We start from the raw sequence: 16,735 nt of genomic DNA on the forward strand, positions 1-16,735 counted from the left end.
TCTCATGAATTGTGTCAAATGTGCATAGCGACTGGATAACATTAGCCTGTCAAATTCCATTATCCCAAACATGTATAAACTAGGGAGGGGAAAGCAACCTGGGGTAATTACATTGACCTTAAGAAACATCCCCCCCAAATGCATATGAATATATTACCTTGATTAGGCCAGTCAAAAGTTTACAAAAACTGTGAACTTTTGAGATCTCCAGATCTCTTCACCAAATAAGGAGTTAAAAAAAAAGTTTGGCCGTGAGTGTTGGGAGGACACCTGACTTAATGGTGAAGTCACAATGACTACTGTCCAGGATCCCAAGATAAAGTGGACTGTAGGAATGCAGGTTATGTGATGATGACAGCTGGAGTGCAAGCTGCTCCTAGTGTTCTGGGACAACAAATGTTAGATTCCTCTGTTTTGGAACACAATCAAGCTCCTTTAATCAGTGGATCACAGGAAAGAATGAAATAAGATATATAAACTAAACTGGAGTTAATTTTAGATGAAGTGCTAGGTTAAAAAACAAATACAAGCCAAATTGTGTAGCTTTACTTTATGACGAAAGGAGAATGAATCCTTACGAGCCATTTAGAATGTTGAAGTGTCATGGGTACCCTCACAATATGGTTGCCATGGAGGGGGCCTTTGTTGTTAACAAAATGACTGCTATGGTGAGTGTCAGAAGTTACAAAGCACCAGTTTCCAAGAAGTCAAGACTTCTGAGACTAAAGGAGAAGTAATCTGCATGAGTTCCTAAGCACCAGGCAGAGGTAGTAGTGTCTGAATTTCAAAACATAAAACCTCTCTTTGGAGCCTGCTGTTTTCTGCTGCCATACCCATTTCATGGTAGGCAAACTAGATAAGTAAAGTGTCTCTTTCAGACACGAAGCACTTGCAACACATTTAGCCTCTCCTTGCTTGTGCCCTCCCTACAAGTAAGATATTCCCCACTATCCATCAGCTTACTTTTTTCTTTTCTTTTGGGTCGCTTAGAACACTTCAGAACGAAGCACTGCAGTCACCCGACAGTACAAGCCAGAGGCATTCTTGGATAGAAAGGTTATTCTAAATGGCAGCACTTCACCTGACAGTGAGGGTGGGGAACCTTGGGCTTACTGGCAAAATCCAACTCACCTGTGGTCCCAGTCTGTCCTCCAGGTTTCCCCCAGTGAGTGTCCCCGTCTCCTGATCACAAATCATTTGGTGCTTCCCTGCTTTTGTTTTTTCTTCTGTTCTGAAATGCCATGAAGGCCATTGGGTCCAACATGTTTTATAATATGTATTATTTTAATTGTGATGCTTCTGACACTAATAAAGAGCTATATTTTGCAAACTTCATCCCCCTGGTTATTTGACACTGTAAAAATGCAATGAATAAATACACCCTGTCTCCTCCTCCACACCTAGGACGATTAAGTGTGGCTTATCCGCTATCTTCTGTAAATAAACATGCTTCTCTTGGGATGGGAAAACTACCTGCCCTTTCCAGGAGACTTTCTATTGTGTCCCGTTATGCTGTATTGGCATATGTGCAGCTGATATGCTTATGTTCCTTAAGTGTGATAAATTTTCTACATAACTACTTTAGAGATTTACTTCTAATTTTGAGAAAAGTTGTTGTATGCCCTGGTGTTCTGCTTCATGAGTTAATAAACTCACTGTCTGATCGATTTATGTTAAAATACTATTGCATTCCTCTCTACCCTTTGCCCATGTTAGTTTCCTCTGTCCGTCCTAGATTTTTTTTGTATCAACACCACTGTGGCAGCTTTCCAAAATGCTAAACAAATGACTATTTTATTGATGCTTGGCTTCTCACCCACAGTGTTTTAATAGTCTGTCCTGTCATCATTTTTCATAGCTGATGTGGAATGTAGAGGGGTTTTTCTTTTTTAGAGGTTATGTAGCATACTTATTTGTGTTGCAGGCAGAAGAACATTCGACCCCAAGGATGGATGGAGTTTGCAGCAGCGAAGAACCTTTAAAATCCACAAGAGCAAGTGAACAGGACCTAGATGTAAGTACTAAACTGTCCATGAGGTGGTGCCACTGCAATATAAAATAAAGTCTGGTTGCTTGCTGGAACATTCCTTAAAATGCAAGAGCTTGTATTCTTCTGTTAGTGAAACATGTCTGTTTAAACATGTCAACAAAACTTAGGCACATGTAAGGGCAAACAAAAAAGGAAAAATGATGCATTTAGTATTGCACAGTAAACTTAAGAGAGAAATTAACAAAGTAGTGAGTTTCCCTAAGCTTAGGGACCTACTTTCCCTAAGCTTATCCCATTCAGATGTGTTGAGACATAACTCTTTTTGGTAATAATGAAGTCTATACAGAAGGATGATCTAGTGAAGATCTGTCAGCTATGCAATGTCAGCATTATGTTATAGCCTCTCCAGATAGGAGGGGTAAAAATATTACAATCTCTGAATATTGTAATATTGCAACCTCTGAAAATAGGGTGTCTATCTCTGCCCTAAAGCAAACCAGAATACTAAGTGAAAGCTGCCATTTGATTTTTGTTTCTTCTCAAGAAAAGTGAACCTCCATGTTATTCGAAACTCCATGCATTTTAGCCTTTTACTAGTAAAGACTAAAATTAGTTGGATTCCTTTTAAGTCTTTATCCCCAAAGCAAGAGTAAGGAAAACATATCCCAAATACTGAACCACTTAGATGTTGAATATGCAGCTTATATTTACAGAGTGGGAAGTAAAGTAGTCATGTTCTAGCCATACTGAATTCAGTGGGATGAAGTTAATCACGAGGAAATTAAGTTGCACTGATTTCCAGTGGGACTGAAGCATGAACACCTCTATTTCTTCATTAGATATAGAAACAGAGCAAGTCAGAAGGGGACTCCTGGGCCATCTAGTCTGACCCCTGGCTCCAGCCGGCTCCGCTTACGCCATGCTCACCATGTTCATGTCCAGCCTATCTTTGAACACCCTCACCAATGGGACCTCAACCACCTCCCGTGGAAGCCCATTTATATCCCACTTTTTTCTTATAACAAATGCAAAGTGGGTTACATCTTTTTCCCCCTTCTGTACTTAGTCTTGTACCCACAACAACCCTGTGAGGTAGGTTGGACTGAGAGTCTGTGACTGGCCCAAGTCACCCAGTTGACTCTATGACCAAGCAGGAACTAGAACCCAGATTTCCCGAGCCCTAGTCCCACACTTTTGTTTTTCTTTTTTCTAATTATTAAATTTTATGCAAAGAAATTAAAATATATCTTAAAAGAAAAACATCCAAATACAAATATGTTATAATATATCAAAATGGTGCCTCCCACCACTGGGGCCATTGGATACATGCTAAACCATTTGCTCTTTCAAAAAGGTCCATCTCCCTTCCAAAATTGCAGTGAATCTTTTGATGATTCAGATCCTTTCTCTTTTATTAGCACATACTCATGGTCGGAAGACTTAATAAAGTTATTCATTCACAAGTTAATTTATCTTTAATAGCTATATTCCAAACTTTTCTGTAGCCATCAATCAATTATCATGTTTTACTTTCCAATTCTTTGGTATAATTAATTTCTCAGCTTTTAATAAATTTGTTATTCTTTAATGTTCCATCTCCATTGTCTTCTAACAATTATTGACAATAATGTGATTCCAGGATTTACTTCAATACTTAACCTCGGTATTTTACTACTTTCTTTCAAAACCTGTTTCCAAAATTTCATTACATATTCAAATGCCCATCACTTAAGGAAGTATGTACCCACTCCCTATCCACACCTCCAACAAGTTAAAATATTTGCTATCCATATAATTCAATTTTACCAGAATTAGGTACCATTTCCATACTAGTTCATTTTTTTAAAATTTATGACATACATTTTATTGTTCTCTTATTCCACATATTTCCAATATTTATTGCTAATATTTCTTATTAAATCTGTTTCCAATGTTGTTTAAGAGGATCATATTGAATCTCTTCCTCAACTATCTTATGAATTTTACTTATTATCCCTTTTATCTGCATATTATTTTGTTTTTCCTCTTCCACTATCATATCATCAAATGTAGTATAATCTCTGCAGCCACCTTTTTTCTTTAACCAATCTTTAGTCCAAAATCCAACTGAGTCACATAAAACCAAGTTATTTTTCCCTACTAATGCTGCTTTTATCTTATCCTTTCTCTTCATCTTCTCTAACCCATCTTTTAACTTAATAATTTGTTTTATCTTTAATTTTTTCTCAAACTTTCTCTCCAGTTTACTGAAAATCCTTCTGATTCTATAATTGGATATAATGGTGAGATTGATGGCATAAGCTTTTATACTTACTCCAAAAGTTGTATGATAGTATTATGGAAAGGATTCTTATGGAAAGGATATTTTTTGTATGAAAGTATTATGGAAAGGATATTTTTACTATGTTTTAAAAATATTCAAAAAAGATCTTTCAAATTGATGAAATTCTAGTTTTACCCATATTATTTTATCTGGTTTTAGTATAATATAAGGTATATGCCTCACTTGATTAGCTACACAGTCTTTTACGATTTATACCATGTTTTCCTATTCATCCTTGCTTTTTTAAAATCTTTGTGAGAAAACCTGTATACCATACCTTGCCATTCTTTCATATCTTTATTATTTTAATTGGTAACATCATAAACAAGAAATTTTTATCTTAGGTAAGATTTTCATTTTAAATACTGCTATTCTACCAAACCCTTTATCTTCCTAAATTCAGCAACAACCCTGTGAAGTAGGTTGGACTGAGAGTTCATGACTGGCCCAAAGTCACCCAGTTGACTCCATGAACAAGTGGAACTTGAACTCAGTTCACCTGAGTCCCAGTCCTGTGCACTTAAACACTGCACCACACTGACTCTCAGTGATTATCTGTGTTTTAATACCTGTTTTTTTTTTATAATGCCAGTTTATATCTCTTTTCAAACCACTGTGCTTTTTCTGACCTGGAGGAGTTTATTTCCATATTCCCCAGTTTCAGAATTTGTATTGTCTCTGTCCATTCTTTCTCTATTGCTTTTCTTTTAAAAAATCCCAAAATGATTTGCAAGATATGTTCATGATAAAAGTTAATAAAACCAGTGTTTAAAACAAAGTCATGATGCAAACAATAAATCTTATAAAATCAATCTCATAAAATAATCCCTGCTAGCAGTCAGGGAATGCCTGAGCAAACAAGTGTACCTTCAGTTGTTGGCAGAAGAACTCCACACTCAGAACCCACCTGGTTACCATGGGGGACTATTTCATGTGATTGACAAAACAGCTGAGATGGCCCATTTCTGGCACTATACCTGAATGAACCTCAGGCATAAATCACAGTATGGTGAGCAAGCCCTTCCCCTCAGAATGAAGAGACAGGGTTGCCTACATGGGAGAAGAGAGTCTCCCAGATAATTTATGAGTCTCACTTATAAGGGAGGTAAGTAAGTGGCTCTAGTGAGCTCTGCAGCTGGGCAGGTATTTGAATCTTGTCTTCCCAGGTTAAGTCTGGCACTCTCTTATCATCATATTACATACTACTAGCTCTAATGTTATTTGACCATACTACTGTTTAAGGTTTGTATATATTTATTTTTGCTAGTTGCATGTATATCCCACCATTTTCTTGAAGAAGTTAAAGGTGGCACACATGAACCTTATCTCCATGTTGCCTTCACAACAATTTTGTGAAGGTAGATTTGGATGAGAGATAGTGCTGGCCCAAAGTCACCCAGTGAGCTTCATGGCTGAATGGGGATTTGAACCTGGGTCTCCCCAGTCTGTCACTCTAAACATGACACCTCGCTGGCCAATTGTTTTTTAATAATGCAGTGGAATGCAAAATATAATTATTTTCCTGTTGTTTCATTGGTAAGTAGCTATAAAAATGATTCACAAAGCAGAGTTTGTTAACAATTCTGCTGTTGTGTAAAAAAATTGTGTCTGGGCAAGAAGTATACAGCCCATGTGTCTGCTCCAGTTTCTTCATCAATCAGGCAGACTGTTGTAGGATTAAGATCCTTGGCAGTTAGCATCAGAGTATCCAGTGTGTTGGAAACAGGTGCACACCTGTAGCTAATTAGCTGCAGACAGTTAACTCTGGCTGGAGTAAATGTAATAAGTTTCCATGCAGGAGAGGAGGTAATTGACAGGAGGAATGGTGCTCCATAGAATTAGTGTACAGTGGTACCTCGGCTTACGAACGCTTCGGTTCATGACCAAATCGGGTCGCAAACAAAAATTTCATAAAAATTTTAACTCAGGTCGTGAACACCGCATTGGGTGGCGACCATGATTGCAGTCATCTCTCACCCCCCCCCCGAGTGGGGAGATGACCATGATTGTGCTGGGGGTGCGGGGGGAGATGGCACTTCTGCAGGAAAGATGGGTGCGATCTCGGCCATCTCCCCCCCAGCACAATCGCGTCCGTCTCTCCCCCCCAGTGTGCCCTGTTCATGCCCGTCTCTCCCACCCCCCAGTGTGCCGGGATGACAGGCGCGTGCAGGGATCACAGGTTTGATCGTGGTTGTGCTGGGGTGGGCGGAGAGATGGCTACACTCGTGCTCGGGATGGGGGGTGGGGAGATGGCCTCATTCTTTGTGTTTGTGGAAAGGAATAATAATCTGGTATGCCAACTGCTTAGATGCCCAATGCAGAGTTGCAGGGCCATAGTCCATTTATCTTGCTTGGAAGGGCTGCCACATTTCTGTCAGAGATTTAAAGAAAGGGATGGGAAAATCACCGATTTTCTTCAGTGTCTGTATCTGACAAACAGAAATTATGTTATCAAACATGTGTTGTTATGTGATTTGGTATATTTTTTCTTTCATAAGAATGCATAGGAAACGGTGTTAGCAAAACAGTTTACAGTATAATTGTAACAAAGTGAACAAAGTAGTTGTGGCCTATTTTATTTATACATCAGCAAATCAGTTCAAAATAACAGAGCAAACAGAGTAAGAGCATATTCAGCCAGCATTAAACACTTCAAAACCTCATTGTCTTCAGTGGGAAGGCATTGTTGAGTACCTGATTAAGTTGCTGCTGAAATTACAGTGCTTAACTTGGCTCGGATTCCCTCCCACCACCCACACACTTTACAAGAAATGCCACATCTGAGAAATTCTGATGAGTTGGTGAACAACTTTGTTGGATGAATGGCACATACTAGAAAAGAAAATTAATTCATAGCCAACTGTGATGCATGCAAAGGTTCTTACTGTAGCTGAAATTCATATATGTAAAAACTATTATTTGCTAGTAAATGGCTTACAGCAGTGGTTCCTCATCCCTATAAATTTTTTTATGTATGCACCCCCTAAAAAAGTAATACCAAATTTGAAGATGAAGTCAAATTTCTATTTTTTGAACCACAAATTGAACCATATACAGTACTGTGGGTGAACAAATTGAACTAAAAAAGTTTTTAACTTAGTGCAAATAAAAGTTTTTAACTTAGAAAAAACAGTAAACAGTGAAATCAGTCCCAGTTGTGAGCATAAAATTCAATGAGTTCTTTGTTCCTGCTTCTCATTCCCAGTTTTTTCAAAACATGGAACTTTCTTGCTGATTGTGATGCACAAGTCTGCCTCTGGATCCAGGCAATTCCTAGCTTTTGTCTAGATTGACGAAAAAAACTGAATCCAAACAAAACAATAAATGATTGTATTATTGGGATAATTTTTAGGAAAAAACATTGTGATTTGCCAACTATGGTGAATTGTGATGCAGTTTTCTTCTTTGTCACACCCTCCAAAATGCCATCTCATACTCCCTGAGGGTGTGAGCACCCCAGGCTGGGCATCCCCGGCTTAAAGAGACATTTGGATTGCTCTGTTTTAATAAGACACACAGAGAGTGCAAGAGCCCACACGCAGTATATACCCAGCCTCCAGATACTTTAGTCTGTGCAATGATCATTTCATTGTCTGAGAAATTTCTTAGTCTATTCATTTAATATAATGTAATAATTTCATTTAGTCAGTATAATTGTTCATTTTGCATAATACCTGAAGGAAATAAGGAATCATAAAGTGATCTTGAAAAAATGCCTCTTCTTAAAGTTATTCTGTGTGCCCTTTATCCTCTTTTCCATGCCACTTTCCTGTTTGCTTGTTTTTTGAAGTATGCTTAATGATGTTATTTTTATTTTGATAAAAGACCCAACAAATCAGCCATTGCTAGTAAGGGGTAGCAGTCAAACGGTACTTAGCAATCTCCTTTTTCTTCCTTTGCCCTGTAGGGTGGAAAAGAGCAGGAGTGGGACAGAAAGACCCTATGCCTCCATCTTTGGGGAAGAGAGTGGGAAAACATGTCAGGAAGAGGAGGCTGCAGGCTCCTAGGCTCCTGCCTCTCTCTCTTGTGCACTCCCCCTGGCAATGGGTTGGGTAGGACTAGGCTTGTGGTAGGACTGTCATTAGGGAAAGTGAAAGCAAATGCTTCTGTTCATTCACTTACCCTCTTTTATTGGGTGTGTGATGTTCAGGTCTGGACACAATTAGTTCTGTCCTCTCCACTCAATGAGAGAGGATGGGTGAGAGGAGGTTGCTGCTTCCACATGAACTTTCAACCTTTTCTTCTCTTGGTAGCAAGTACTGAGTAAGATTCCAACTGGGAATCTTCAGTTGGCACAGCTTGGTGAGTAATGGCTGAAGTACTAATCACTTTACGAGCATCCATTAGCATGTATTCTGTTTCCATTTTTAGCCAGATATTTTCCTTTTGAAAGTAATCAATTGTTCTTTACATGTGAAGTTGGAGATATACAAGCCATTAAAAAAATTAGGTCTGTGAAGCCTTTGGCCCCATCCTGGCTAAGGCCCTGCAGAGATGAACAGTAGATGATGAGGTGGTGATGGATTGTGAAAGGTGAGGGCATCTGTGGAATTGATTTTAGATGCTAAGCTATGTTATGGACCAGGAAACCAGACATCATTCCTAGAAGTTCTTCACCCTGAAGTATCTTACAAAAAGGCTTCAAAGTTAATAGTTTGAAGAAGGGATTTAGTCACAGAAAGGCATCCACCTCCCTTTAACCTAGTTCCCCAGAGATCCCATGGGTCAGATCCTCTATGTTCAGAGGCCTTGGCATCTGAGGCCATGTAGCCCCTCTATGGCACAGCATTTTCACTATTTGCTTTTTAAATTTATGGAAATGGGTATTGTTTAGGGTCTGGGAACAGAGTAATTTATTTTCCATTATTTCTAATGAGGAAAATTGCTTTGGTCTTTGAACAATTTAGAGTTCAAACAACTTCCTGAAGCTAACCAAGTTCAAGGACAAGTTCAAGTACAAGGCATCAATGGGTTTTTTCTGTTTTTTGTCTGTTTAGTCGCTAAGTCGTGTCCAAACCTTCACGGACCCATGGACGACATTCCTCCAGGCTCTCTTGTCCTCCACCATCCCTTGGCATCCATCCAAGCACAAACCAACTGCCCCAGTGACCCCATTTAGCCATCTCAACTGCTGCTGTCCCCCTTCTCCTTTTGCCTTCAATCACTTCCAGCATTAGAGATGTCTCCTAAGTATTTGAGTTTCATCTGACTTCATACAGTCAGGGTTGATCTCTAGGACTGACTGGTTTTATCACCTTGCAGTCCAAGGGACTTGCAGGAGTCTCCTCCAGCACCACAACTCAAAAGGCCTCAATCCTTTGGTGCTCAGCCTTCCTTATGGTCCAACTTTCACAGCCGTACATTGCAACTGGGAAACAACAATCCCATCCATTATGGTTTGTCTCTGGACGGCTTACAATATAAGGCTCCTTATAAATGCATCATAATAACACATGACTGAGGAGAAAAACATTAAATATTTAAATTTTAAAATATCGGGTAAATAAAAGGGTCTTGACCTGGTGCCGAAAAGCATATAATGTCGGCGCCAGGCGAACCCCTCTGGTGAGCGCATTCCATAGTCAGGCGCCACTGCAGAGAAAGCCCTCCTTGGAGTGTTCTCTCTCCTAACCTCCTTCAAGGAGGGTTCCTGGAACAGGGCCTCTGCTGCACTTCTTAAGCGGTGGGAGGGCATATAGGGAAAAAGATTTTCCTTCATGTATCCTGGTCCCAAGCCCTCTGGGGCTTTATAGGTCAATACCAGCACCTTAAATTGGGCCCATACTATAGTAAATGGTGTTTAGCCCCTTCTAGGTGGGCTCTGCCCCCTTAAAAGGATTGGGTTTGCTCCCTGAAGAGGCTTGTTGATCCCCTACTCTAGAGGATGGTGGTAGTGCAACCCTCTTGGTTTTGCTGAGTATCTCTGTAATTCTTTACATGATTTATCATGGTATCCTTTGCTTTGCATATCTGGTTTGAAGTTAGGAAGCATAGCATGATGATGGCTTAGTTCCATTTAATAGTTGATAGTGAAGGTTGAGTGTGCATTTTGTTGTTGTTGTTCTGTGTTCAGCTAGATTCATCAAGGTTGACTCTAACTTCCCAAGCTTTTCAGTATCTCTATAATGGATGAAGCTATCTTGCCCCCCATTCAGCTATGTCCTGCCACTGCTCAATCCCTATGAGGATGCAAGGTGGCCTGGGTCCTTTCTGCATGCTGCTCCAGGGGGAAGGGCCAGGTCTCTTAAATCAGTCAGTCTCAGAGCTGTATCACCATGACCTTGCCCATCAGGGGCCCGTTGAGGAGAAATCCAGCCCCCCAAAAAGCAATTTGACCACTTCTTTGAACTGAGCAAATTGAAAGGTGTCTAATGCAAAGCAATTTTGGTTACTGGACAATTTAAATTGCAGTAAATAAAACCAAGGCATTTAAGAGCATAGTAGCTGACTATTATAAGATTTGTGTTTGTGATTACTAATATCCTTGAGGAATAATCACGTGTGAGCTGTGATTGCCTCGCACCCAAGATTATGTCCATAGTACTAAAGCTTAAAAGAGAGTTTGATAGCTTATTTAACAAGTAGGCCTGGTTCTAGTGGGACTATGCATTGAGTCATAATTTTTATGGTATAGTATATGCTGACAGAAGTACATCACAATTTGATTAGGGTTCATGGGAGCTACAGGCCAAAACATCTGTAGGGTTATAAGCTGCCCATTCTTGGTGTAGATGGAGTATTAGTGAAATGTGTATATTATGTTGGCACATTTTATTCCAGAAAAAATGTGGTTTAATGAACAATCCCACTAATTTTGCAGGAACTGAATTCAGTCTGTATATAAACCAGACTTGTGAAATAATGCAGAATGAACAATATCAAATGTGAGGTTTCCATTCTTTTATATTCCTAATGGCCGTTTTACTATCATTCAATGTATCACCAAAATAGATGTTCCTATTAATAGAGGAATTAATTATACAGAACTTAATTTTTTTCCTAAAAACATTTGTATACAGAAAACTGTGCTTTGTCAAAGGTTTTCTTTACCTTTCTCTCTCTTTTTTTTGGAGAGGGGGTTGGTTTTGTGTATTAGTTCATCTTTCTTTTGGTCAAGGCTACAAAAGAAAAAAAAATACTCCAGCAATGACTATATCTGTTCACTGACTTTTTAAAAAAGCCATGTTGATTAATTTTGACTGAAGACCTTCAACTGTGCATAGGGAATTTGCTTGACAAGACAATGCAATTAAGTAGGTATTGTCGCATAGTTGCAGAAGAAAGGTTTTATCTAATAAATCCCATTACAAGAAAATAACATGTTTAAAAAAAACAACTATTTTAAGATGGAGGGAGAACAGGAAACCTAATTGCTCAGACAGCAGACTATGTTTTGTTCTCACTGACCTTTAAATACTTTGTCCTATGAAATGAGGGGAAACACCAAGAACCAAAGAATTATTAGGATAGCTATTTTTAATGTTATTGATGACTTTTGGCATCAGAAGTAGAACTGTAGGTGGCAAATTCAATATATCATGCAGTCCTATACAACTGCACCCCAGCTTACTAGTCTTTCTTGGAAGAAAGCATACAAAAATATATTGAATAAGATCAAGGTTCTATCTAGGTTGGTATTCTGATCCTGCAGTGGCCAATGAGATGCCTCTAAGAGGACATGAGCAAAATAGTACGCTTCCATTCCAGTTATCCAACAGCGGGTATAAAGAGGCATTCTGCTTCTGAAACAGAAGGTAATATATAGCCAACTTTATTAGTGACTGTTGTTTTATTATCCATGGATTTTCCTAATCCCCCTTTAAGATGACTCACGTTGGTGGCCATCAATATACAATCATGTGGCAAGTTATATCTTGTAGCTCAGAATTTGAGGATTGCTGGTATTATGATGCAGAAGCAGCCTCTTATAAATTTATTTATTTTGTACACCTGACTTTCTCCAGCAATGGTATCCAAGACAGTTTGAGGAATTCAAAGCATGAGAGAAATTTTTCAAGGCATAGGTTAGCATTTATTTTGTTTCTGTTATGTGTTGTGAGGATGGCTTTGAAATTTTTATTTTAATAGATTTTTCACAAAGATTTTTATTCATCTACTTACAGGTAGTTACATCAGCTCCAAGTTCTCCTTCAGTGAACTCACGTTCCATTACATTGGGTCAATCACTGTCTCTTGGGAACATCTCAGGAATGACTGGAAGCACTGAAATAAAAAAGCGGAGAGCACCTCCTCCTCCTATGATGATTTCTCAGGTGCAAAGTGGGGAGACAAATGGACAGGAACAAATACCAGGTCAGGTAAGGATTGTAGGTTAAAAATACAAACTGCTTTAGGAAAGCTCAGTAAAAACTGCAGATCAACAAATAGCTGTTAGAAGGATTGGTAAAGTTTGGCCCAGAAGCTGCTACAGGCATGAGTGGTATTAAAGAAAATGTTTGAGAAGACCTTACAGTAGTCAAGACTTGACCTCATCAGAGAATGACTAGACATCCATGCTGACAGGACAGACTCTCCCTAGCTTCACACCTATTGGCATTCCCTCTCCTGTGACAAATACTTGTGTAAGAGGTTCAGAGAAGGAGGAATGGTCTGAGGACACTTGAGGTATAGGAACTTGTGCAAGATTTCTTGTTTCCACACAGCTCCAGCAACACCTTGAGTAACAGCTCTCAGTGTGATTTGGTTCCACACTTACTTTGTCCCTCTTAGAAACTGGGGCACCAATATATGATGGAATTCCATTGTGGTTTACCCATATCGTCAGATATTCCCAGAGTAGCATGGAATGGAAATGTGCTGCAACAGCTCCTGCATTGCTCTGTGTAGCATCTTAACAGCCCATTAAGAAAGCTTGAAAGGGAAGGAGTGATGTATCTTGGGTGTAACCTGCATGTAAGTGATGAAAAGGGCAGAATCAGGGTCTTACAAGAAATTATTAGAAATGGAACTGCATCAACTTGCAGTGTTTTATTCAGCACTTATATGGTATCTGTCATTCTTCTTGGGAATGCACAAGTTGATATATCATACACTGTATTCAAATAGATACTATGGGGAGAGGTAGTGCAAGATTAAAAGGCTGGTAGTACTCTATTTAAATGTCTAATTAGACATTTGTAGGCCTGGAGAATGAAATTGTCAGGCACTGCGCAGGTGCAGCACCCATAATGTGTAATGCACAGAGGCCATGACAAAGAATGTTTCTCACCTTTCAGAGCATCTATGATTTAGTATCTCTTACTTTAAAAAATTATGCTTTTCTTCCTGGCTTTGTCAGCTAAGTAAGCTTCTGGCAATACCACTAAATTTCAGGGATATTTAGACATTGAAAATTGTATTAGTCAGAATTTAAGAAGGGGTAGCATTAAAAACTAACAAACATGTTATAGTAGAGATTTTAGTTTGCCTACCCTCTTATTAAGCAAAGTTAATAAAATAAGAAGAGCATCCTGGAATCATCATCTCACTGTCAAAGCAGAAGTTATAAGAGAGCTGCTGTTCTCCCTGTTCTATCTCCTCTCTCCATTGTTCCAAGCAATTGTGTGTTGTGTCAGCGATCTATGCATTTCCATTTCCCTGGATGCCAGCCAGTGATGAAAGACAAGAACGGGGACATGGACAGCAAGCTGTCAAACCATAACTTGTAGATATCAGATGTTGCAAGGAAGAGAGAGGAACTGTGTTTACTCAATAGGACAGCTCATTGTGGACAACTAGCTACAGTGGGTTGTTGTGCCATGAAGACCTGCAGGGCTTGTTTATTAGGGATTTCAACTTCATTGAGGATCCAGAATGGGATGTGTCCTGTCAAAAACAACCTGTTTAGCCTTGTCAAAAACCTTGTTTAAAAAAACCCCTTAATAACAGCTACTGTAAAATGTAACTGTTCTTGTGAATTAAATGGACTGCACTTACTCACTTTCCAGAGTATCTAGTGGTTTGAGAAAAGGTTAAAAGGGGGAAGACACTGAGAACTATCAAGTTCAAATTTAAAACCAATAAGATCTCATTGCAAAATTGATGATCTGCTTGCCACTACTGTTGCTCAAGCAGTTTCCCTTCACAGCTATGCTTTGTACATGACTGCTGTATTTGAAGCTTGGTTTTGTTAATCAGCATTGATGTCTGCTTTGTTAGTAGGCACATAGGAGGGATATTGACCAGGCAGGTCAATACATTTTGGGTAGTCAGAGCTGTGTACTTATGCACTAAAATACTGACAGAAATAAATACAAGTGAAACTATTTGCATGCATTTGAGTACAGAATTATATATAGATGTTCAATGATTGATGGTTGCTCCAAAATGTGACTTGGACACTTTGGACGGGTTATCACTGTCACTTTGGAGCTTGTGAACAACTATTTCTTGAAAGGGGAAGTTGCGGGCGGGGGGGGGGGGAGCTGAAGTAACTGCACAAACTGGTCACAGTTGGAGTGAGGCAACAAAGACAAGATAGGGTGTTTGTTGTGCTGGGATGCCTGCAGGAGGACCAAGGGGGATGGAGGGGAGGACAACCCATGCAGAGCCCAATTAACTGTCTGATGCACTGTGAATTCTTCTATGAATTTACCCAAAGAGATACAAAATGGTGGCAGATTAATATCTTTTATATTGAGCAAAAGTTTTATTGCTGAAACTTGGATGCAGAAGGCCACTTAACATTGGATAAATCCTAAAGATTTCTTCTGACTGAAAGAAATAGAAATTAACCCACATCATTCTCTTGCTAAAAACTGGGACTGTACTTGGATGTCATTTCTGGGCCAAAACATCAGAGTGTTTTCACCCATCTGTGCCTACAAATCTAATACATGTATGACAGAGAATCTGATTGGCCTGCCTGTGTATCTGTAAGTACATTTCTGTGAATTTTTCCACATCAACAGTTTTCATCATAGGAATGAGATTTCCCTGCATAAAACTTGTAACATGCTAAATAGTCCTGAGGGAAGAAGGAAAAAAAGGCAGCATTATAGTGGAAAGGAAGCGATGAGAGTACTGTTTGTTTGGAAACACCAGCAGACATACCTTATCTATGTTTCAGTTATCCAGTCTGTTGTGAAAATGGAATAAAAATACCAGTATATTCATTTATTTCTTTAGATTGGGTAATGGATTTGCCCCACCCCCAAAAAAATTTCTTCAGGGAAAAACATCAATTCCTCATTAATGAACTTCCTTCCATAAAAAGATAAGAAGTTTGTTTAGAGAACTTTATTTATATGCAACTGTTACTAACAGGAAGATCCTGCAATAGGAGAACATGTTTACTTTTAGAGAGACTATTGGATTTTTAATAGGAAAAGGAGACTATCTGTGCTAACCTTTTAAAAAAAGGAAAGAACAAAGTCTTACTTAATGAAATGCACTTTCTATGAATCAAGTAAGGAAGTTCAGAAAAGAACTTTTCAAACATTCTGTCCCTCAAAAAGCCTTGTACAGCTGCTGTGGCAGCATAGCCTGGCGTTCCCCAGCTTTCCCCAGCTTTCCCAGCCTTCCAGATGTTTTAGCCTTCTTCATTCCAGCACAACTAATTCAAAGCATATGGAGAGAACCAGGTAGGGAAGGCTTGTGTAGATCAGAGTATAAGAAAAAGCTCACTTCAGTATAGTGGGGCTAACTAAAGTGAATCATGCAATATAAGTTGGGAGTCAGAAGGTTGGCTGTTTGGGGCAATGGTTTTCACACACTGCTGGCTGTATCCCATATGATTTGGAATCAGAATGTAAAACAAATTACAATGTGATCGTGGAGGATGGACTAGGTCAAGATTCTGAGATAAAGAAGGTAGAAGTGATTAGCTTGCTGCGCTGGGCTAGGCAGTTTCTGGGAATGACCAAGATGTACATCCAGTGGGGTGGGTCTCTGGGGAGGAGGAATTCTCAGATGCAAACCAGACTTCCCCTGTTCATGACCCCATGGTGAGGTATCAGCAGAGGCAGGAAGTCCAACTGAATGAGGAGTACATGGAGAGGAGGTGTGCTTGGAGAGCCCCTCCCAAGGGGGTGAGGCCCAGGCATGCTCATAAGGAGAGTTCCTGGAGGTAAACACTAGACTGGGGTCAACATGCCACTCTGTGCATGCTTAGAATTCCATTCTAGGTTTCTGTCTTCCATTTCTTTATTGGGAGCAATAAAGAAACATTTGCAAGGAAAAGGGTCTGTGACAGGTGATTGCTGGAAGAAAAAACCTCAGCTCATGACACTATTACCTTCAGACACACCCCAATTTCTTATTATTCTTAATGCATTCAAGGTGTAACACTCCTTTTGTCAACAGCAGTGATCACTTCCTTAGGCAATTTATGTATTATGTTTATATCTCACATTTTTTCTTTCCAAGGAACTCAAGTCAGCTTACACTGTCTCTCAATCTTATCTTCTTATCCCCATAATGAC

At 39.3% G+C, this 16,735-nt stretch overlaps 1 protein-coding gene across 1 annotated transcript in view; it reads left to right on the forward strand.

The window, feature by feature from the left end:
* Window positions 1–16,735, forward strand: part of COBL (cordon-bleu WH2 repeat protein) — a 163,777-nt gene that overhangs the window by 82,420 nt on the left and 64,622 nt on the right. Inside the window, exons 7-8 of the mRNA XM_044419117.1 lie at window positions 1,925–2,014; window positions 12,437–12,631. Coding sequence (XP_044275052.1) covers window positions 1,925–2,014; window positions 12,437–12,631 — 285 coding nt within the window. The remainder of the gene's footprint in view (window positions 1–1,924; window positions 2,015–12,436; window positions 12,632–16,735) is intronic.

This window comes from Varanus komodoensis, unplaced genomic scaffold (assembly GCF_004798865.1).
Source record: "Varanus komodoensis strain SLA01 unplaced genomic scaffold, ASM479886v1 scaffold10, whole genome shotgun sequence".
NCBI lineage: Eukaryota > Metazoa > Chordata > Lepidosauria > Squamata > Varanidae > Varanus > Varanus komodoensis.